We start from the raw sequence: 21,891 nt of genomic DNA on the forward strand, positions 1-21,891 counted from the left end.
CCTCCATGGGCTCAGAATTCCTTTTCACATGCCCAGCACCAAATTCACTGGTGGTAGAAGCAGCCAACCAAAAGAACAAAAAGCAGCATTTGCAATCCACTCCCTCTGGCAAGGACAGCAAAAGAATGGACCTACTTGGCCGCAAAGTATATGTATCATCCATGCTACAATTTAGAGTGGCGAACTATGCAGCCCTACTGGCCGAATATGATCACAGAAATTACAGGAAACTCATGGACTTTATTAATGATGTCCCAGAGGACAAGAGGCAGCAATTCAAAGCAGTAGTCTCTGAAGGGCAGATTATTTCCCACACGGCATTGCAGCCTGCCCTCTATGCTGCGGACACAGCTGCCAGGTCCACCGTGGCGGCCGTAGTGATGTGTCAGGCTTCATGGTTTACCTCTTCTTCTTTCCCATGCAAGGTACAAAACACCGTGGAGGATCTCCCCTTCGATGGCGAGAAGTTATTTGCAGCAAAAACCAACGAGGTGCTGCACACCATGAAGGATTCCAGAGCGACACTCAGATCCCTAGGCATCCATACAGCGGCAACTAGAAGACGACAATACAGGTGTCAGCCTTACCAATGCCACGATACCTGGCCTACACACAACAACAACAGAGGCCATACGACCACCAGCAGCAACACTGCCAGAGACCCAGGCATCAGCGATGACTCCCCACAACATAGGCACCATCCCAACCCCCTGTATCTAATAAGCAGATTTGAAGCCTTGGTCGAGGGTATAGAAGACCTCCTCCCCCCCTCCAATGCTTATGCTTCCCATCCAACCTTTTGGTCACCGTTTACTCCCATTCTACCACAACTGGCGAGTCATCACTACGGACAGATGGGCCCTAGAGGTCATCCGATTGGGCTATTCCATCTCCTTCCTATCCATGCCTCCCCTACCCCACACTCAGTCCCTCTTCAGGGACCCGTCTCACGACCACTTGCTCCACCGAGAAGTGCAACATCTTCTGCAAATAGGAGCTGTCGAGACGGTTCCCGATCAGCACATGGGAAAGGGTCTTTATTCCCATTGCTTTTTGACAGAAAAGAAAAGTGGGGATAGCGACCCATCCTCGACCTCTGGCGACTCAACAAGTTCATCAGAAACCAAAAATTCAAAATGGTTACCCTCACAACCATAATTCCAGCACTGGAGCAGCGAGATTGGTTCTCAGCCCTCGACCTGCAGGATGCTTATTTTCATGTAACTATACACCCTGCCCGCAGGTGTTTTCTCAGATTTGTTATGGGCTCAAATCACTACCAATACAGGGTTCTGCCCGATGGCCTCTCAATAGCACCCGGCGTCTTTTACAAGATTCTCGTGGAAAAAAGGAGTCATAATTTTTCCTTATCTGGACGATTGCCTGCTCAAGGCACAGACTCTCGGGGAGGCCATTCAAGCTACGCAGATGACCATCGACTGCTTCCAGGGTCTGGGCCTACAAATAAACAAAAACAAATCCACATTAACGCCTACTCAACGACTAGAGTTCATAGGTGCTCACCTCGATTCCACAACCAGACTTTCATCTCTCCCATCCTCCAGATTCAACACCATAAAGTTGCCAAGTTGCAAAACAGCCCGCAGGTCACTGTCTGCAACTTCTCGGCCATATGGCCTCTTGCACATTTGTGGTCAAGAATGCATGCCTCTCCATGCTGTGCCTGCAGGGTTGGATGACCACTGGCTACAGACCGAATGTGCACGGCCTAAACAGACTTCTGTCCATACCTACCAAAGTTAAGGACTCAATCACATGGTGGACTCTTCCACACAACCTCTGCGCAGGAGTCTCCCTCCATTATAATTACAATGGATGCTTCCCTCAAGGGCTGGGGAACACACATGGAACACCACACCACTCAGAGACTCTGGTCCCCTACAGAAGCCTTACTGCACATAAATCTTTTAGAGCTTCGAGCATTCCGCAACGCCTGTTTCCAATTTCTCCCGCACATCCAGAATCAACACATCAGGATCATGACCAACAACATCACCTGAATGTTTTATATAAACAGACATGGGGGAGCTCAATCCCACTCGCTCTGCATGGAGGCTATGAAACTTTGGAATTGGTGCCTCCCACAAAATATCCAAATTTCAGCCTCCCACCTACCTGGTTCACTAAACACCACCGCGGACGAGCTCAGCAGATCTTTCCCCCTAGATCACGAATGGGAGATAAACGATACCATCCTACACAACATGTTCAAAATATGGGGCTATCCGCAGCCAGATCTTTTTGCAACTGCGACCAACAAAAAATGCCAGGAATTCTGGCAGGCCTAGGAAAGCACAGAGCAGGCCTAGGAAAGCACTCAATGGGAGACGCATTCACCATCAAATGGAGTGACAATTTCCTATATGCATTTCCTCTGATACCACTTCTTCACAGGGTATTACAAAAAACGTGAGCGGAGAGGGCTAGGGTCATACTAAAAGCCCGTACATGGCCCAGACAGGCGTGATACTCATTTTTAATGAGGATGTTAGTTTGCCCGCTGATTCCACTTCCCTATCCCTTTCAAACCTGTTATCACAATGCAGGGGTCAATTACACCACCCCAACGTAACGGTGCGGCACCTCAAAGCATGGCTCCTCAATGGTTGTCTAATGAGGACCTAGGCTGCTCTGAACAGGTACAAAGAGTACTATTACATAGCAGAACACAATCCTTACGTACTGCCTATCTCCATAAATGGACTAGGTTCACTCACTGGTGCTCCGCCAAGCAAAACCACTCCTGCTTCCGCCCTCTTTCACTAATACTAGACTGTCTTTTAGAACTTAAACTATCTGGGCTCTCCTTTAGCTCCATAAAGGTACATCTAGCAGCAATTACGGCATTTCACAATAAGACCGGAGACACTACTGTCTTCGCCCACCGCATCACAAAGCGGTTCCTCAAGGCCTCCAGACCCTATACCCGGACATTAGACCACCCACTCTACCCTGGGACCTATACTTGGTATGCATATGCTTGATGTGCCATCCATTTGAGCCACTTGCAATATGCTCCCTCCAACATCTATCCATGAAAACTGTGTTTTTAGTTGCCATTACATCTGCCAGATGTGTAGGAGAACTTGGCACACTTATGGCTGACCCACCGTACACTATATTTTTTAAGGACAAAGTCACACTCCGAACGCATCCTAAATTTCTCCCGAAGCTGCATTCCTCCTTCCACCTCAATGAACCTATCCATCTACCAACCTTCTTTCCTAAACCGCATGCGAACACTTTTGAATCAGTAATGCACATACTCGATATTCACAGAGCATTGTCCTTTTATTTCGATAGGACTAAGCCCTTTAGCGCTTCCCCTAAACTTTTCATTGCAATCGCAGAATGATCCAGAGGCAAATCCATCTCTACCGGAGAATATCCAGTTGGATAGCAGACTCCATCCGCCTGTGCTACCAATTAAAGAAGATGAATCCTCCAACTTCTGTTAGAGCACACTCCACCAGATCTGTGTCAACATCTGTGGCATTCTTACGTAACATTCACGTCACAGATATTTGCAAAGCCGCCAGCTGGGCTTCAGAGCATACCTTTGTTAAACATTATGCTTTTACTCAGGGACCCCTGACTGACATTCGAATGGGCTGAGCTGTGCTGTTTACAGCTTTCTTACCAGATCTGAAGTCCCTACCTCCTTAGCAGATACTGCTTTTCAGTCACCTGGAGTGGAGCACCCACAGGGACATCTCTCGAAGAAGAGGAGAAGGTTACTCACGTGTGCAGTACCTGATGTTCCTTGAGATGAGTGTCCCTGTGGGTACTCCACTACCCACCCTCCTTCCCTCTACTTCGGAGTATGGAGCAGTCTCCGTTGTATACAATGAAGTGAGGAACCCCGGCCGTGCACACGCATTATTGAGGCACATTCAGTGTGTGAGGTAGGCACCGCGCGTGCACGTACTGTAAAAATCTCCAAGCGAAGACACGGGGTGCACCAACATCTGGAGTGGAGCACCCACAGGGACACTCCTCTCGAAGAAGGTCAGTTACTGCACAGGTGAGTAACCTCCTCTTTCTATCTCAGTTAAGAAAAACCTTTTTGAGTTTTCTAAAAACTCTGTGTACACTTACAAGGATCTGTAAACACCCTATAGAAAAAATTCTATAGAATTTAATAGAAAATGATACAATCCTATGAAATTCTACAAAGTAATTTTAAAAAGTATATAGAAAGGTCAGCATTTCCTATTACATTTGATGGTCTTTTCTGAAGAAATTCTATAGGACTTTTCAATAAGGATAATAATAAATAATGAGGCATACTTTTAGAATCCAGTGTCAAGTAAGTTGTAGACTGTGTGTAGGTTTACAAAAGATATGTGCTTTATTATGCTTCTTGGTTCTATATCTATCTTTCTCTCCAGCAAGTAACTAGTTGATTGATAATATAGAGAATGTCTTTATTCAAAAATGTGTGAGCATTGCCTTGGGGTGATAATCACCTATTATGCCCTGCAGTATTTCTGCGGATCAGTAAGTGGCTAGCATCAGCACATCTGAACACGCTAACACATGCTATTTACTGCAGAAAAATAATTGCAAACTTTTCTAACTGTCATAGTTGTTTATATTTTATGCATGGGTTACATTAGCCTATTGTGAGCAGAGTTATACTTCCTGTAAATGTCCATCAGTTTGACTTGGTTCTGCAAGTGTCACATGGTGGAGACTGAAGGCAAGTATACTCTAACTGATGGATTGTGACCTTCTCTTTGTTGGCCCTTTCATTATTTGTCTGACTGCTTATGACCTCCGCATTCCTTAAAGTTTAGAGGTGAACACTCTAATTCCACCTCACTTTATCTCATCTGAATACAATGTTCACTTGCTAGTTCCTTACCTTGGGACTCTGAGTCCCGATGAGATATCTGTTCTACAGAATGGTTGGTAATATCTAGCACCTGTACTTGGACAGGCACAGGTTTACTGAATTCAGGGGGACTACTCATGTGCGTGAGTTTTTTATCAAAATTGGAACAGCTGTGTGTGTGTAATAATTATTATTTAAAACAAGTAATATACACACACAACAGCGAAGGACAAAGGTTAACAATAACAATTGGTACCACAATATAACAAAACATTGTGCTTTTTGGAACAAAAGACATGTATTCTTAAGTATCATATATTCTTAATACTGGTTATAATTAATGAATTGCTGCAGAAGAAACTGGTGGAACTGGGGAAAAAAGTAGCCAAGGCCTTAAAGATTAATGTAACACATATATCTACCAGTAGTTGAACCACTGTAAATATAGTAATTTATTTTGAAAAAATTGTAGAGAAATGGAAAAGGAAATAAAAGAAAATGATCATTAAAATTCAATCAGTGTAAAAGTTTTCAAAAGTGCCTTAAGTGACTTAGGAGTCTCAGATCTGGTCGATCCTTAAAAATTAGTTTGACCTAGCTATGTTGTTCAGGGCTGTGAAAAATTTCGCACTCTGGCCATAGTTAATTGATCTAACTCCTGGAGTAGATGCAGCTAGGTTGACAGAAGAATTTTTCCCTTGACCTAGTTGCCGCCTCTTGGAAAAACCCTTCCCATCAATGTAGGAAGCATTTACACTATGCTGCTACAGTGGCGCAGCTGCAGTGCTTCAGCAGTAGTTGTAATGTAAGCCTGCTGTAAGCTCCATTTTCAAAAGCATCTAATCCTGTTGACTTTCCATGGGACTGAGGGCTTGTCTACACAAACATTTAGTTCTGAACAAGCAGACGTGTGAATCTACCCCATACTAGCCTGCCGCATACTAAGGGTATGTCTACACCACAGCGGTATAGCTATGGTGCTGCAGCTGTGTCACTGTATTGTAGACACTTCCTGCATTGATGGAAGGGTTTTCCATCAGTGTAGGTAATCCAGGTAATCTCTGAGATGCTGTAGCTAGGTCATTGGAAGAACTATTCAGTCAACATAGCTGCATCTACAGTGTGGGATAGGTTGACCTAAATAAATTGCACAGGGTTAAAAAATTTTCACAGTGCTGAACGATGTAGCTAGGTCAGTCTAATACCTGTTTATATTAAGTGTCTGTGTAGACCCTGCTGACACGCGTTAACTATTCGTTAATGCTCTTTGATCTAGTCCTGTTTGAAATTGGATTTATGTAGTTTAATCAATCTCAAATTCACACCTTTTATTAATTTAGATTAACTTTCCTGGATGTCCCCATGTAGACAAACTGTAAGATATTTTTTGAAAATTTTACTTTCAGTAAATAATATGAGGGAAATAGAAAAAAAATAAAGTGTAACTGTAGTATGTCCTATTATAAGATGTAAATATACATTATGAAAGATTCCCCAACTCTCTTCTCAGCAAATGGGTACCTATCCAACTAAAAATGCTGTTGAAATATTTTTGTTTCATTGGTACAATATCATAAGGAGTTCTAACGATCTACCCAATTTTCATATCCAGAAGTTAATTTACATGGTGTAAATTGAATTTTGAGGGATTATTTAAATTATAGAATATATATTATTCAAGCATCAGAGGTCACTTTCCTAATCAGAGTCGGTGAGCTGATACCATGAGTAATTTTGAAGTCACATTTCATAAATACACTTGTACATGATGATGATGAAAGGAACTGAAAGGCGGAATAAGTAGGATTTCTTCTGACATTTGGATGTATTTGTATTACTTCTGATTCACATACAAGGGGTAATACAAATAAATCATAAATCATTCTTCCTAGCCTTTCTTACAGTTCTTAGCTGAGTTTTCTTACTTTCCTGAGTGTCATCTTTACATTTTAGGTATTTTTTGTTCTCAGACACTAAAATTGGTACCTGCAACATTAATTTAAGGGGACACATTGAGACAGTTAATAGGGAAGAACCTCCAAAACATGTTTGATTAACAAAATATCACTTAAACTGTGGACCATTTCTTTCAGGGTAAGTTATTTCCTGTACTTCAAATGTATTTTAATGCCTCATAACAAGTATACACATAAATAATCACATTTATTTATAATCGGAAATGAAATCCTAGTTAAAGACAGCTTCTAGGGGCTGTTGTATAACACATCAATAAAACCATACATTTAAGGTACATAAATCACATAACCTCAGTATGGCAGTGTAACAGGGTGGCTGGGAGGCTGAGGCTATTCTGATTACAGAATGAGTCATACCCCGGAGAAATCAAGGTGACTGCCCTATAAAAAACAGGACAAGGCTGCAATGAAGGGGAGGAGCTCAAGACATTTTAGAGAACCAGCAAAGAGTATGAAGGCCTCCTGTGTGGAAGTCCCCAAGACCAAAGGAGTTGTGACAGAGATGAGCCCAGGAGGCTCCTGTGGGGAAACTCAAATGGAGTTTGGGCCCAGAAAAACTGGCAAGACGAACTGTGAGAACAGACTGGGACAGAAAAAGAGCTGCAGCTGTGAGAGAAGACAGCAGAGTGAAGTATGGACTGTTGTGTGGTGATGGACTGTATTTTGGGACCCTGAGAATTGTTAAGAACTGCAGTTGTTATTAAACTAGTCCCAGGCAGGGGATGTTATTATCCACAATAAAGCTTGTGTGCAGCTATTAAATGGGACAGGGTGCCTGCAAAGCTACCCCGGCCACAAAGGTGCTCTCAGTCAATGGCTACCCTGTTACAAGCAGACATACAACCTCTAGCTTTGAATTCATAAAATAAGCAGGGTTAGGCTAAGTATGGGAGACCTCCAAGGAAAAAATTGTTTGCAGTTAGAGGTGAATATAGTAAGTGGCACTCTTCCTTCTAAGGCAGTATTGAGACATTAAAGACTCCATGGCATTTTTATTTACAAGAGTGGGAAGTGTGTAGAATCCTGGCTAAATTGTTATTTGGATAATTACATTCTGCCTATAGTTTCAGTTGCGTATTTTATTTTTTTACTTGCTGTCCTAAACTGTTTTTTAGTGTTGTTTGGTGCTGGTTAATGGTTGTCACATTTCTGTCTAGAAGAGATTATATTTAAATTATGGGTGAACTGATTCTTATATAGAGATTAAAAATCCATTGGTAAAATTAATATGGAACTTTGAGATCCCTCTAGATGAAAGGCACTATATAAATGTAAATTCATAGTCAAGTATTTAACATTTTTTTAAAATTATAAACTGTTGGTAGTAGTATTGTTCTTTTAATAGTCTTCGTCCGTCTTATCACTTTTGACATTGCTAACTTTTGTTTTCTGTTATATTAATCATTTAAAAAATTGCCATCACATGAAGAGAAATGAAAAATTGTGTATTAAAAACAATTGAAGCCAAAGTTAGTAGAATGAATGACTCTAAAAGTGAAAAGAAAAGGAGTACTTGTGGCACCTTAGAGACTAACCAGTTTATTTGAGCATGAGCTTTCGTGAGCTACAGCTCACTTCATCGGATGCATCCGATGAAGTGAGCTGTAGCTCACGAAAGCTCATGCTCAAATAAACTGGTTAGTCTCTAAGGTGCCACAAGTACTCCTTTTCTTTTTACGAATACAGACTAACACGGCTGTTACTCTGAAACCTGTCTAAAAGTGAAGTTTTATTTAAACGGGGGATCGGGGGGGGGTGTGGAAAAGCCTTCATCGGTTTGAAGAAAAATGGATGTGACAGCACTTATTTCAAAATTACAGAGCCTCTCAGGGCAAAGAGATTCTGCAATGGAAAAACAATTTAAGCTTTTCAAAAGACTCAAGGAAAAACATGTGCATTGTTAGACTATAAAACCCTTCTTAGCACTGATGAGAGTAACATATAAATGTAAAAATGTAAGCTCCCAGCTGCTACACAAAAACAACATAAGAAGGTACCATCAAGTTTAGTTGGCTGGCTCCCTTGATGTAATAAAATGGAAAAGCGTCATTTTGCTTCTCTTCTTCTATTACATTAGAAGCTAATTATATATGGAGGAAAGGCTTTTGCTGGAGTGCAAATATCTTCTGTCTATTATTTTAACATTTAGTTCTGCATCTCTTAGTTTTAAATGTATTTCCATCTGTGACACTGATTCTTTCTGAAGAAGAGCTCTGTGTAAGCTCAAAAGCTTGTGTCTCACCAGCAGAAGTGGTCCAGGAAAAGAAAAAAAAAAAACTACCTCAGCCACCTTGTCATCTCACTGGTTCTTCCTTTCTGTTAAGATGCCACCTTTTTTTTTTTTGTCTAGAGATATAATCGTTATCCTTACATTTCCATTATAAATTCTTTCCTTTGTGTGTAAAATTCTGACTCAAGCTCTTTCTTGGATGGAAGAAAGTTCAGTTTCTTGCCAAGGCTGTACAACTTGAGCTGTAGTTAATCAAATTTCAGAGGAGGTAAAAAGTTTCAGCAGCTAGGGACTGTGGAATTCACCTCAGTTTATACCAGTTTCAGAGTGCACAATCCAAGAATGGGGTCCTAGGTAGTAACCAGGACCTTGAAGAAGACATCCAGGACCAGTTGATAGAACAAGTTAAGAGGGGTCAGTATTTTGCACTGGAGCTTGATGAATCCTCAGACATAGCTAACATGGTTCAGCTTCTGTGTTATGTGCGATTTGGCAAAGCAGGTACAGAAATTGCAGTATTTTTATTTTGCAGAGAAAGCAACACAAACAACTAGTGAGGAACTGTTCAAGATCCTTCATAAATTCATAATGGCTGAAGGTCTTAATTAGGCAGGGGCTTGAGCACTGTTGGGGCAGCAACCCTGTTTGGAAAGAATGGTGGAACTGCAACACGAACAAAGAAAGCAACACCAGCAGCAATTTGGATACATGGTATGCTTCATCGTCCAAGCTTTAGCACAGAATATGTTGCAATCTGAAACACACAAAGCCCTCTACATTGCTATTAAAATAGTTTGTTATAAAATTCTGGGCAGCAAACACACATTGTTTTAGTATGCTGAGCAGAGATTGGCTCTGACCACACTCAGCTTCTGTTTCACAGTGAACTCAGTGAAGGTGATTGTCATGTGGGAAAGTGTTACAACGTGTCTTTGAATTGCATGACAAACTCAGAATTTTCTCCTTGAGAAAACAGACCTTGCAGATTACATGTGTAATGTAGACTTCTTGACTGTGTAAGCTTACCAGGTGGACATATTTGGCAAACTGAATGCACTGAACCTAACACTTCAAGGTAGGAATACAAAGATGCTAGATAAGGAAAGAGAAAATTTGGGGATTAATGATGATAAAGGCTCTGTATTTGTCACGGAGGTCTCAGAAGTCATGGATTCCTGAGCCAACTGCACCAGCTGCTGAGGCAGTCTCTGGCCCCTCTGACCCCCCAGCAGCAGGCGTTTGGGGGGAGGGCCTCAGGGCTGGGGATTGGGTTGTGGGCGGTGCTTACCGGGGTGGGGAGGGCCTCCCCGGAAGGGCGATAGGAACTCCTCTCCCCTAGCTCCTAGCCAGTGGGAACTGCAGAACGGGGGCTTTGGGCAGAGCAGAGGCAGCGTGGAGGAGCTAGGAGGTCGCACAGCTAGGAGCTGGAGGTCACTGCTTGCCAGGACCCAGGTAGGGAAACTGCCCCAGCCCTGCCAATCTGCCCCCCCCCCAGCACCCATGGCGCCCCCCCCGGGCCATGCTTCCCCCAAGCACCGATGGCACACCCCCCCCCCCCCCCCCCCCCCCAAGTTTTAGTTATGGGTATATAGTAAAAGTCATGGACAGGTCACAGGCTGTGAATTTTTGTTTACTGTATCCTGTCCATGACTTTTACTAAAAATACCCATGACTAAAACATAGCCTTCCTGATGTTGATTTGTCTTTAGAAAGCCCTATCGCTGTTTCCAGTGTTATCAGACTTTTAAAAAGAATAGAGTGAAAGTGATCAAAACGCTATTAAAAACCAAATATTAGCTCATTTGTCTGCTTTGTATTCCCATTTTGATGGTTATTTTCCTGGCATTGAACATGAATCTACAGATACTGGTCAGATTCAAAACCTGTTTGTGGTAACAGTTTACTCCATTCCAATTTTAAGTATCTCAGCTCAAGAAGATCTCTTAGAATTGTCAAGTGATCACATGCAGAAGGTTAAGTTTTCAAATCTAACAAACCAGGAATTCTGGATTTCTGTTAAAGAAGGGTACGAAAATTCGGTGATGTAGCTATGAAAGTGTGCTTCCATATGCTTTCAGTTATAGATTCAACCAAATTGAGCAACTATGCAATTTGAAACCGGTCCATTCTTCTCACTAAAATCTTTGGCTGTGTCTGACCATGACAAAATATCCATATTTCCAAAGTATAGTTTTAAAAACCCAGATTAGATCAGATGATATAAGTAAACAAACTCTATGTAGTTGAATATAGTTGCAAACCACAGAAACCCTGGTGTTCCTCTTTTATCTACTGTCTTGAACTCTTGAATATAGTATCCTAAGTCAGCAAAAAAAGGAATGAGAGGTATATGGTTGTGGGGAGACACCACGTTTTAAAATATCTGTAGGCTTGGAAGGATTAGATTTGTCAGTAAGTGTCTGTAAACATTGATTTCACCATACATACCCTACTTGTTGAAAAAACGTCTTTTGATAATAATCAAAATTTACAGGTAGGAACAGTAAGAAAAATGCTGCTTGAGAACCTGAGTGTCTGTCTGGCTCTGTCTTGAGAGAACTCTCCCCAGAAATATCTCCCTGGAAAATTGAAATGAGTCAGTGCCCAGAAAGAGAGAGAGAGGGCCTGAAAATCCAAGCTACTCCATGCTCTTGCCTTTAGTTTGGGACATAGTTGTTCTCTGTACTCTCCTCTGGAAGGCTGTCTTTGAGAATATAGACTACTGTACATTTTCTTGTAAGTAGAAGTTGCAGAATCTCTCTCTCCTTTTAATTGAATATAAATATAAAGCAGGTTTAGTCAGGGTGCTCCTTTAATTAACCATATTAAGACTTCAATTCATTCTTTGCTATCTTCGAACTGAAATTTCAAAAAACTACTTTCCCCTTGCCCCGCACTGTTTGTGTGCGTTAAGGTGCATAGTGGCTTTGCTGGTAGATGATTTGACATAGTATATTTGTATATTTATCACTGGTAACAAAATACCAATATTAGTTGGATATAGCAATGTTAGGTATTTGGAAGACTTTCTTACTATTATTTAAAATGACTTTAACTGATTTGTTGCTGGACTTCCCTATTTTTGTAGGGGGTTTTTTTTGGCTGAGAATCTGCACTACTACTTCTGCACCTCCTTGTCATAGCTAATATGTTTGTTTTAGTGATTGATGATTAAAGGGATATTAATTCCTGTTTTGAAAAGCTATACAATGTGTCTTGTGCCTTTTCCACTTCACTGATAAACTGCTGAAGTATGCCAATTTTAAAAAGAAGAGACCGACTTGACACACATGCTGTCCTTTTCAAAATAAACATGATTATTTTGAGATCTTTAACAATCAAATGAATGGGGGGGAAATGAGCTTTTGGTGTCCCTACAAGCAACACTTAGTATAAATTGTGTGTTAATCTTTTGATGTTAATTTTCTTTCCCCTCTTTACAGATCAACTAATCATTATAAATCCAATTATCTCTGTTCCCAGTTGGGATCATTTAAAATTACCCTTTAAGCTTTGACTTCAGATTTTTAAAAATTTTAAATTAAAAAGTTGATTTAAGGAAGAAGAGCTTGCGTGGTCCAAGACAGCTTATATAGTATAATTAAGATATAGCTGTTCTTGCAAGCTGATGTTTGATGGACATCTTTCTCTCAGGGTAGTTAGAATCTAAGACAGCAGGGAACAATTTAAATGGCAAAATATATCTGCATGTTTACTTGAGTTTGGCAGGTCTGTCCATTTTACAAGTACTGTTGGTGAGAGAAACAAGCTTCCATGCCACAAAGAGCAACTCTGTGTGGCTTGAAAGCTTGTCTCTCTCACCAATAGAAGTTGGCCCAATAAAATATACTACCTCACCTATCTTCTCTCTTCTTCTCCTGGGACCAACATGGCTACAACTACATTGAATTTTACAGGTAATCAATCACAGAAAAATCATTTTTGTACTAATGTCCCTGAGAATTTCTTAAATTGTTCTCTTATAGAACTTAGGTTTTAGGTTCAGTTATATACATTCATAGACAATTATGCCAAAGCGAGGAAGAAATATTAAGTGACAATATTATACCTGATGTACCAGTTGAAAGTGTCATAGTTGCTGTAATCTATGCAGACATATAAAGAATAAATATCTGTTCTTTGTTATGAATTTGAGTAGTAGAAATGCATGTCTAAACTATTATTATATTTGTTCATGCATCACTGAACAAAATAGCCTAAAACTGTGCTTTATTCTTTGAACAACTTATGAGATGGGAAATAAATATTAACAATAGTACCTTTGTGATATAAATTTCTCTTCATTAAAGAGCATTGAAGCAGTGACTATCATGTGACTGTTATTCCATTTTTGTGTATGTTTTCAGTCATTGTAATGTTACAGTGTAAGACTTGCAAGCATTCGTCCAAGCTTGTGTTTTCTATTCCCATCACTAGCCTTTCATAAACTGTCAGTCTGACTGGTACTGAAATTGGCAGATTCCAGCTGCTAGAGAGCTTATTTACCTTGTTAGAAACTGAATTCGGCTTGAATTTGCTGATGTTTGGTAGTCATGGAGAAATACAATTAGAATAGAAAGGCAGAGATTTTCACTTTCCTCTCAAGTTGATCTAAATGTTTCCAGCTGTTCACTGAGTGAAACATGTTCTTAAACACAATGTGGGAGTTGTAGAAGGACATCTCCCTCACTGAGGAGCTAGCAATTAGGGTGAGATGATTTCATTATAATTTAATAAAAAATTGGGGGGAAGGATATATAATTTCCCCATTTGAAGATGGCACATTGATTGGAAAGGTTAATTTGACATATAGTTTCTATGGGCTTGGTTCTGCCACCTTCCTCATGGTGAGTTGTACCTTTTATAGCACAAGTAAGAGTTCTGCTGATGTCAAACAAGTAAAATGTGTTGCTGAAATAGTGATAATAGCCTGGCTGAGGAATCTTAGGGATATAATTATAAGTGCACACAGAGAATGTGTTTAAGGTTACAGGCTCCAGAGCATCAACTTCCCAGAGAGGACAGCAATCGGGACACTAAACACAAGAATGGAGTAGCTTAGCCCTCAGCAATTAGACAACTCAAAACAGTCCCTGAACTGTCTCAGTCACCCCAGAATGACTTATTTGTGTTCAGCTGAAATACAATGGTGAGACTATTATTAATCATGAAAGCAGACCAAAGTTCACTGGAAGGAACATACATTCTGCCTCAATAAATAGTCGAATCAGGACCTCTGCTTTCTCCCCTTTCACTACTAGGAAATGTGATTTGAAAGCTAAAAAAGGAAGAAGCAGTGGTCAGTCTCATCACCTCCAGCTGGGGAGGAGGCAGCTGTCCATCTTCCTGGCAGGCTGGATCTTGAATCACATGGCCTGTTCCTGTATCTAAATTCAGTCTACTTGAGCCTAATAATTTGGCAGTTGAGCAGTAGATGCTAAACAATATGGGATAATTTTCCAAAGGGATTCTCCTAACATTCCACCCTCTCAGCCTAGACAAGGATTTGGACAAAATTCTCCTGCTGTTTTCAAGATAGAAAGATTAACCTTAGTGAAACTGAATGTTTGTTCTGGATTCCTTACAACATGCCCTAGACATCTTACTCTCCCATCTCAGTTAAACAGTGTCATATGCTTATTTTTCTGTTAGCTGAATGTAAGCCAATTATAAAAGGAATCAGAGTTTGTTCAAACACTTCCTTGGTAATGTCCTAGGTGGAAAATACATCAGCCAATACAGAAGAAATCTGTAAAGCTGTCACCTGGACACCATCAATGCTTCTATAAAACATTACTAGCTTGATGTTCATTCCTCTGGGGAAACATCATTCAGCAAGAAGGTGCTCAGAATACTCTAATAATACCAATTCTAGGGAAGAGAGAACGTTATTCTTTTGTCCTACTTCCCTCTTTCTTTCCCTCCTCCTCCTCAACTAATTTTTCCTTACTGTTAGTTACATCCCATATGTCTCAGAATGGGGAAGAGGTCAGGATCCAGAATGAAAAATTTGTTACTCAGTGATATCCCGTCTAGGACTGATCTCTCCACATAGTCTTGCCCACTCAAGTTAAGTCTTTACGTGGCTCCTCCAGGTTCCATTCCTATAGTTGAATAAGCAATTACTGTTAAATATTAATCTATTAATAAGGAGTTAGCATTTCCAAACAGCTTTAGAAATATTCATCTGGAGCGAGAGTGGAAGGAATGTGACCAAGCCACAGACCTAATGAACAAATCTGTACTACCTCCGGTATTTGCAGTAAGAAAGGATCAATCCAGTAGTCTTGCACTGGGGGAAGAAGTTAGTCCCAGAAAGTAAAATATCAGGTAACAAATTTTCCACTTATTTTCAAATAAGTTGCTTAGAGGACTTAATTTCTTGGGGAAATTGGCAATGGGATATGGAGACTTTTTCATTCTTTAGTTGACTGATTTGAATTATGATCCAGGTTGGTAATGATGACCAGTATGGTTGGTGGCCTGTGTGAAATAGGTAGTAATTTTGTTCCAGTCCCTTGGTGGCCTGTTTGAGATAAGTAGTGATTTTGATCCAATCCCTTAGTGAAGAAGTGACTGCATTTAAAAAAGGCAACATTGCATTTAGCACTAATTGGCGCCCTGGTTAGTCTCAGTGCTTAAATTGCCAGCAGGATTGAATGGTCATGGTAATTGCATTAATTAAGGTAATTAAATATACCCTAGCAAGAATGTCTTTTCTCCAAAATAGATTATTTTTGTAAGACTTACATAGTTTTAAAGAAAATGGTCAGAGTCAGCAGAGGGATTACCTCTTTTCTACCACCAGTACTTGATCAAACAATCTGTTCAATAAGTGCTTCTGCTAATGGGATTTTCCGAGGTCTCACAGCTACTCCATTGGATACTAGGAATCAAAATCAGATGGTAACTAATTGAGACAAGTTAGTGTTGAACAAATGTGTAAACCCCAGAAAAAAAATAAATCTGGACTAAACAAAGCACCAGCAGCAATGCACAGCTACCAGAAGGAAAACCTGCCTAGGCAAAATAAATATAATCATGGGATGGAGTAAGAAAAAAAATGCCAACAAGAGTTTTGGAGACACCGTCGTGAACCCAGCAGCGTCATGATTGAGAAGAGCTGATAGGTTTTTCTTTTTGTAGAGGCAAAAATAAGCCAGTAGGAAATGACACTACATCATTCCGGTGTCTGCTTTTAATAGGACAGAACTAATTGTCTCGGTTAAACAGGATGACAATTTATTAGACCATTTTTCTCACCTGCTCCTACATTCCCACTTCTTGCTTCTGTGCAGAGCGTGATGAGGCTGCAAGGCTCTATTGCTCATGTCTTTGATAGAGCCTGGCTAATGCTGAGAGATTCTAATTAGTAAACATCAACTAGGAAAACTGAGAGTTTAGGTCATTTGATGTGGGGAGTGAAATTCTGCAACCTGGTGACAGGAATGCCAGTTATTCATGGTTTTAGCTTTAAAAAAATCTACAGTCAGCAATGTTGAGAAGTCTCAAATATAGCACACAGTAGAACCTCAGAGTTACGAACACCTTGGGAATGGAGGTTATTCATAACTCTGAACTAAACATTATAGTTCTTTCAAAAGTTTACAACTGAACATTGACTTAATACAGCTTTGAAACTTTACTATGCAGAAGAAAAATGCTCCTTTTTTTTTAGTAGTTTATATTTACCACAGTACTGTACCTTTTGTTGTTGTTGTTTTGGTTTTTTTGTTTGGTTTTGTTTTTTGGTCTCTGCTGCTGCCTGATTGTGTATTTCTGGTTCCAAATGAGGTGTGTGGTAGACTGGTGAGTTTGTAACTCTGGTGTTTGTAACTAAGGTTCAACTGTAGTCACTTAATGTGTACGTCTCTACCTTAATGTAGTTCAGTACAAGATGGAGATTTTCTGAAAGACTTGAGTCAGTTTTGTATATGTTTTCTGTCATGTAATCCACATTAAATTTATTGAAGAAAAGTGGAAATTATTGAAGCCTAACAGCATATTTTATGTTTATGAAAGACTGACAGGTTGTTAATATCTACTGCACCTGGAATGCTAAGAAAATATTGGATCTTGGCATACTGGATTTGGTTATACTGATCTGCAGGACAGGAGGGAAATCACTGGAATTAATTCTGGGCTATGCCAGACATTTAGCTTTCCTGATTAACTGCAAGTCCCCCCAATACTTTTTAAAAATATTGTGAAAAGGGAAGGAATGGAGAATAGCCAGGGAATTGAGAAGAGATTTGGAAATTGCTTTGTGGCTATCCTGGAAACTTTGTAATACTATGCAAACTATCTTTCTTCAGATTTACTTGTTTTATCAAGAGATATTGTGATATTGTACATGCTATAACTCCTGCATGCCAGTAGGAACAATTCAACAATTATTTTAGAATAATAGAATCATAGAACTGGAAGGAAGCTCAAGAGGTCATCTAGTCCAGTCCCCTACACTCATGGCAGGATTAAGTATTATCCTGGACAGGTGTTGTCCAACCTGCTCTTAAAAATCCCCAATGATTGAGATTCCACAACCTCCATAGGCAATTTATTCCAGTGCTTAACCACCCTGACAGTTTGGAATTTTTTCCTAATGTACAACCTAAACTGCTCTTGCTGCAATTTAAGCCCATTGCTTCTTGTCGTAGCCTCAGAGGTTAAGAAGAACAATTTTTCTCCCTCTTCCTTTATGTACTTGAAAACTGTTATCGTGTCCCCTCTCAGTCTTCTTTTCTCCAGACTAAACAAACCCAGTTTTTTCAATCTTCCCTCATAGGTCATGTTTTCTAGACCTTTAATCATTTTTGTTGCTCTTCTCTGGACTTTCTCCAATTTGTCCACATCTTTCCTGAAATGTGATGCCCAGAACTGGACACAATACTCCAGTTGAGGCCTAATCAGTGCAGAGTAGAGCGGAAGAATTACTGCTTGTGTTTTGCTTACAATACTCCTGCTAATACATCCCAGAATGATGTTTGCTTTTTTTGCAACAGCGTTACATTGATGACTCATATTTAGCTTGTGATCCACTATGACCCCCAGTTCCCTTTCCATAGTACTCCTTCCTACGCAGTCATTTCCCATTTTGTATGTGTGCAACTGATTATTCCTTCCTAAGTGGAGTATTTTGCATTTGTCCTTATTAAATTTCATCCTGTTTACTTCAGACCATTTCTCCAGTTTGTTCAGATCATTTTGAATTTTAATCCTATCCTCCAAAGCACTTGCAGTCCCTCCCAGCTTGGTATCGTCCGCAAACTTTATAAATGTACTCTCTATGCCATTATCTAAATCATTGATGAAGATATTGAACAGAACCGGACCCAGAACCGATCCCTGCGGGACCCCGCTCATTATGCCCTTCCAGCATGACTGTGATTACTCTCTGGGAATGATTTTTCCAACCAGTTATGCACCCAGTTTGTTCCCTAGTTTGTTTATGAGAAGGTCATGCGAGACAGTATCAAAAGCCTTGCTAAAGTCAAGATATTATCACATCTACCACTTCCCCCTCATCTACAAGTCTTGTTTCCCTGTCAAAGAAAGCGCTCAGGTTGGTTTGACATGATTTGTTCTTGACAAATCCATTCTGACTATTATTTATCACCTTATTATCTTCTTATATAGGTGTTTGCAAATTGATTGCTTAATTATTTGCTCCATTATCTTTCCGGGTACAGAAGTTAAGCTGACTGGTCTGTAATTCCCCGGGTTGTCCTTATTTCCCTTTTTATAGATGGGCACTATATTTGCCCTTTTCCAGTGTTCTGGAATGTCTCCCGTCTTCCATGACTTTTCAAAGACAATTGCTAATGGCTCAGATATCTCCTCAGTCAGCTCCTTGAGTATTCTAGGATGCATATCATCAGGCCCTGGTGATTTGAAGACATCTAACTTGTCTTAAGTTATTTTTGACTTGTTCTTTCCCTATTTTAGACTCTGATCCTACCTCATTTTCGCTGGCATTCACTATGTTAGATGTCTAATCGCCACCAACCTTCTTGATGAAAATTGAAACAAAGAAGTCATTAAGCACCTCTGCCATTTCCACATTTTCTGTTATTGTCTTTCCCCTCTTGCTGAGTAACGGGCCTACTATGTTCTTAGTCTTCCTCTTGCTTCTAATGTATTTGTAGAATGTTTTCTACATTTTGCAGGCTCCCTGATGATTAAAACATTTCTGCCTTCTGTCACCTGATTCTGTTTCCTCCCACTGCTTTCAGTGTTGATTTCCCCCAAAGATATCCTTGTCAGTTAGAGCTCGTCTTCACTAGAAAATTATGTTGTTATGAGGAGTTGTGTTAATTAGCATGACATAAAGCATGATTTTAGCACTCTGTGTAGATGGGGACCATTTTTTAACATCATGTCAGATGATGTTTCATACTGGAGCCATATGATTAACTACAACCAGTTGACACACTGTTCTTACTTACACTGATTGCACTTATTGGTCTCTTGTTTTTCCTCTCTTCCAGTTCTGCCCATGCCCATTCATAATACCACTGTATATCTCCCCACCTCTTTTGTCTCTGCAGTGGTTCCCTCTCCTTTTTTATGAAGGTCACACTTGTAGTCTTCAAAGCCTTCTGTAACCGCCTCCCCTGTGCCTCGTGTTTTCTCCAGGCTTTTGTCCTGATTTCTCCATTTGTCTCCTGTTCCTGTGGTGCTCCCATATTTGTGCCTTTGTTGTGTCCCCTTTTATGCTTTGAACAGTCCTGGTAGTATATGATAAGTATCTTCCCTTTTATCCTTCAACCAACTCATGATAACTCATTTATTCCAGATTTGATTGATCACTGGATGTGTGTGTTCTAGTCTTTGATTGGCATGGTTTACGTGTCATAAAATTCTTGTACCCTTAAAGCTCTCTGGGTTTGGACTAAAGATTATAACTTCAATGGATTTATGCCAAAATACAGCATCTGAGAATTTGGCCTATATCATAAGTAATCGGTGATCAAAGAATAAAAGGTTTCCATAACATTTCCTTGATTGAAGTTGTTGCTGCATCTAGTATTGATTTCTCTGTGCAAGACAGAAATGGGTTAAGGTAGTAGGAAAGTGGTGTTTCATGTTGCGTTTGTCTGTAAAAAATACCCCGCTGCAAAGATTTAATTAGCAGTTTGTGTTTTTATTATGATCTTGCTTGGGGTTTTTTGTTTGTTTTGTTATTAGCAGAGACCTTAGGGCAGATCAATCATGACCTTTGTTAAACACGGCAGTAGTTGCTGGGGATAGAAATGCTACTGACAGCAAATAAAGGAGATTTGGATGTTAACTACTTCCAGTTTTCAGCTAAAATTGGATGCTTTCCATTTTACAGTTTACTACAAACAATGCTATATTTGATTTCCTGTGTCTGTGAAGCCTATCTGAGTTCTTGCTGGTTTTTACAAATGTGTTACAAAATCTGAAGATAAATCTAAGGTCGAAGTTTTGCGTGATCAATAACCTTAGGTTAAGCAAACAATTCTGGTTCAGTAGATGGCTATGAAGGTGAGTGTGATTTTTGTTAAATCAGATCTCATAATAAGGTTTGTGGTTTAAACAGATAAAGAGATATTGTTTGACCTTTCTGAATTGCAACCTGTTCTTCATTTGCTGCACACTTAGTTTTCATTGAAGTCAATTGTACTACCTGAAATTAAGGGTACTAACTGAAATGTACTAACTGAAATTAAGGGTATACTCTCCCCCACATTTTCATCAGACTGTTTTAAAAAAAAACCTCCCTAAACGTATGTTATTTTGGAAAGAAAGGAACACCATGCCATTAAAAACCAAAAAACAACAACTAACTTTAGCACTTTATGATACAATGATGTATCAAGTTCTAGTAAATAGTTATTCCATCCTATGCAGTTCAGGTAGTAAAAATTTTAAAATGAACTATTTTCTGGTCAGAACTATTTTTTTCTAATCCCACTTTCTCTTGGAGATAGTAGTATGGAGCAGGGCAATTAAAATATTAACTGGACTTCACTTTGACACTGCTAAGCAGTTTGCTTTATCTGAGGGGATTTCTTTGACATTTGGAAATGTTTTTCATGAAAATTATAGTTTAAAACACGCATGCTTTACCCAGAGCTAGTGGTAGCACGTTGCACTTCCATATGGGAGAGGTGGGGTTCAGTGTTTAGATTTCTCACTTCCCAGGTTCAAAGGGGCAAGAAATTGCTATGAAAACCTTGAGTGAGGAAGAGAAATTGCTGAACAGTAACTTCTCTGACGAATTAGGGATCATGGTGATGGGCTCTCTAATCATTCTCAGTCCACTTCTTCTTATGGGTCTTAGAAAGTGGAGTGGAAAAGTCAGGCTCTCTGGGCGCCCAGGCACCTATCACTTTGGTACCTCATGAAGTTAAAAAAATAAAATTACACTTCGTACATGACATCACTATCTTACTCAACCCTGTACATTGGTTCCATGAGTTTCTCCACTCTGGTGCATAATGGCTTGTGGGCTTTTTATTTATATTTGCTTTCCCTGTTACAGGAGAGAAAATTCCGCAGTATTGCTTTCAAATAGGGCTTTTAATATTTTTTTTTCCTTTAGTTTGACTAAAATCAGTTTTATTTTGTTTCCAATTGCATTTTTTTTTTAAATCTCAGGGATACCACTGTACAGAGCCTTACTCTGCAGCCTTCCGTTACAGATGGCCATATTACATATGAAGACTCACCACTGGTCAGTAGTTAAATTATATTTGTAGATTTGAAAATCTATTTTCATTTATAGAACAATGCTAAAAAATATATTGGAAGCTCCACAAAGACCAAGGAATTCTGGGCTAAGTTATAAAATTCTTATCCCT

The 21,891-nt window shown here is 39.9% G+C and overlaps 1 protein-coding gene across 3 annotated transcripts in view; it reads left to right on the forward strand.

Annotated features, from left to right (window-relative positions):
- VWA8 (von Willebrand factor A domain containing 8) overlaps nt 1–21,891 on the forward strand; it is a 283,177-nt gene that overhangs the window by 136,154 nt on the left and 125,132 nt on the right. For all 3 annotated transcript variants that reach the window (XM_037894686.2, XM_043533390.1, XM_007061314.4), the window contains exon 22: nt 21,689–21,764. In XM_037894686.2, the coding sequence (XP_037750614.1) occupies nt 21,689–21,764 (76 nt within the window). The remainder of the gene's footprint in view (nt 1–21,688; nt 21,765–21,891) is intronic.

Source organism: Chelonia mydas, chromosome 1, assembly GCF_015237465.2.
Source record: "Chelonia mydas isolate rCheMyd1 chromosome 1, rCheMyd1.pri.v2, whole genome shotgun sequence".
Lineage (NCBI taxonomy): Eukaryota > Metazoa > Chordata > Testudines > Cheloniidae > Chelonia > Chelonia mydas.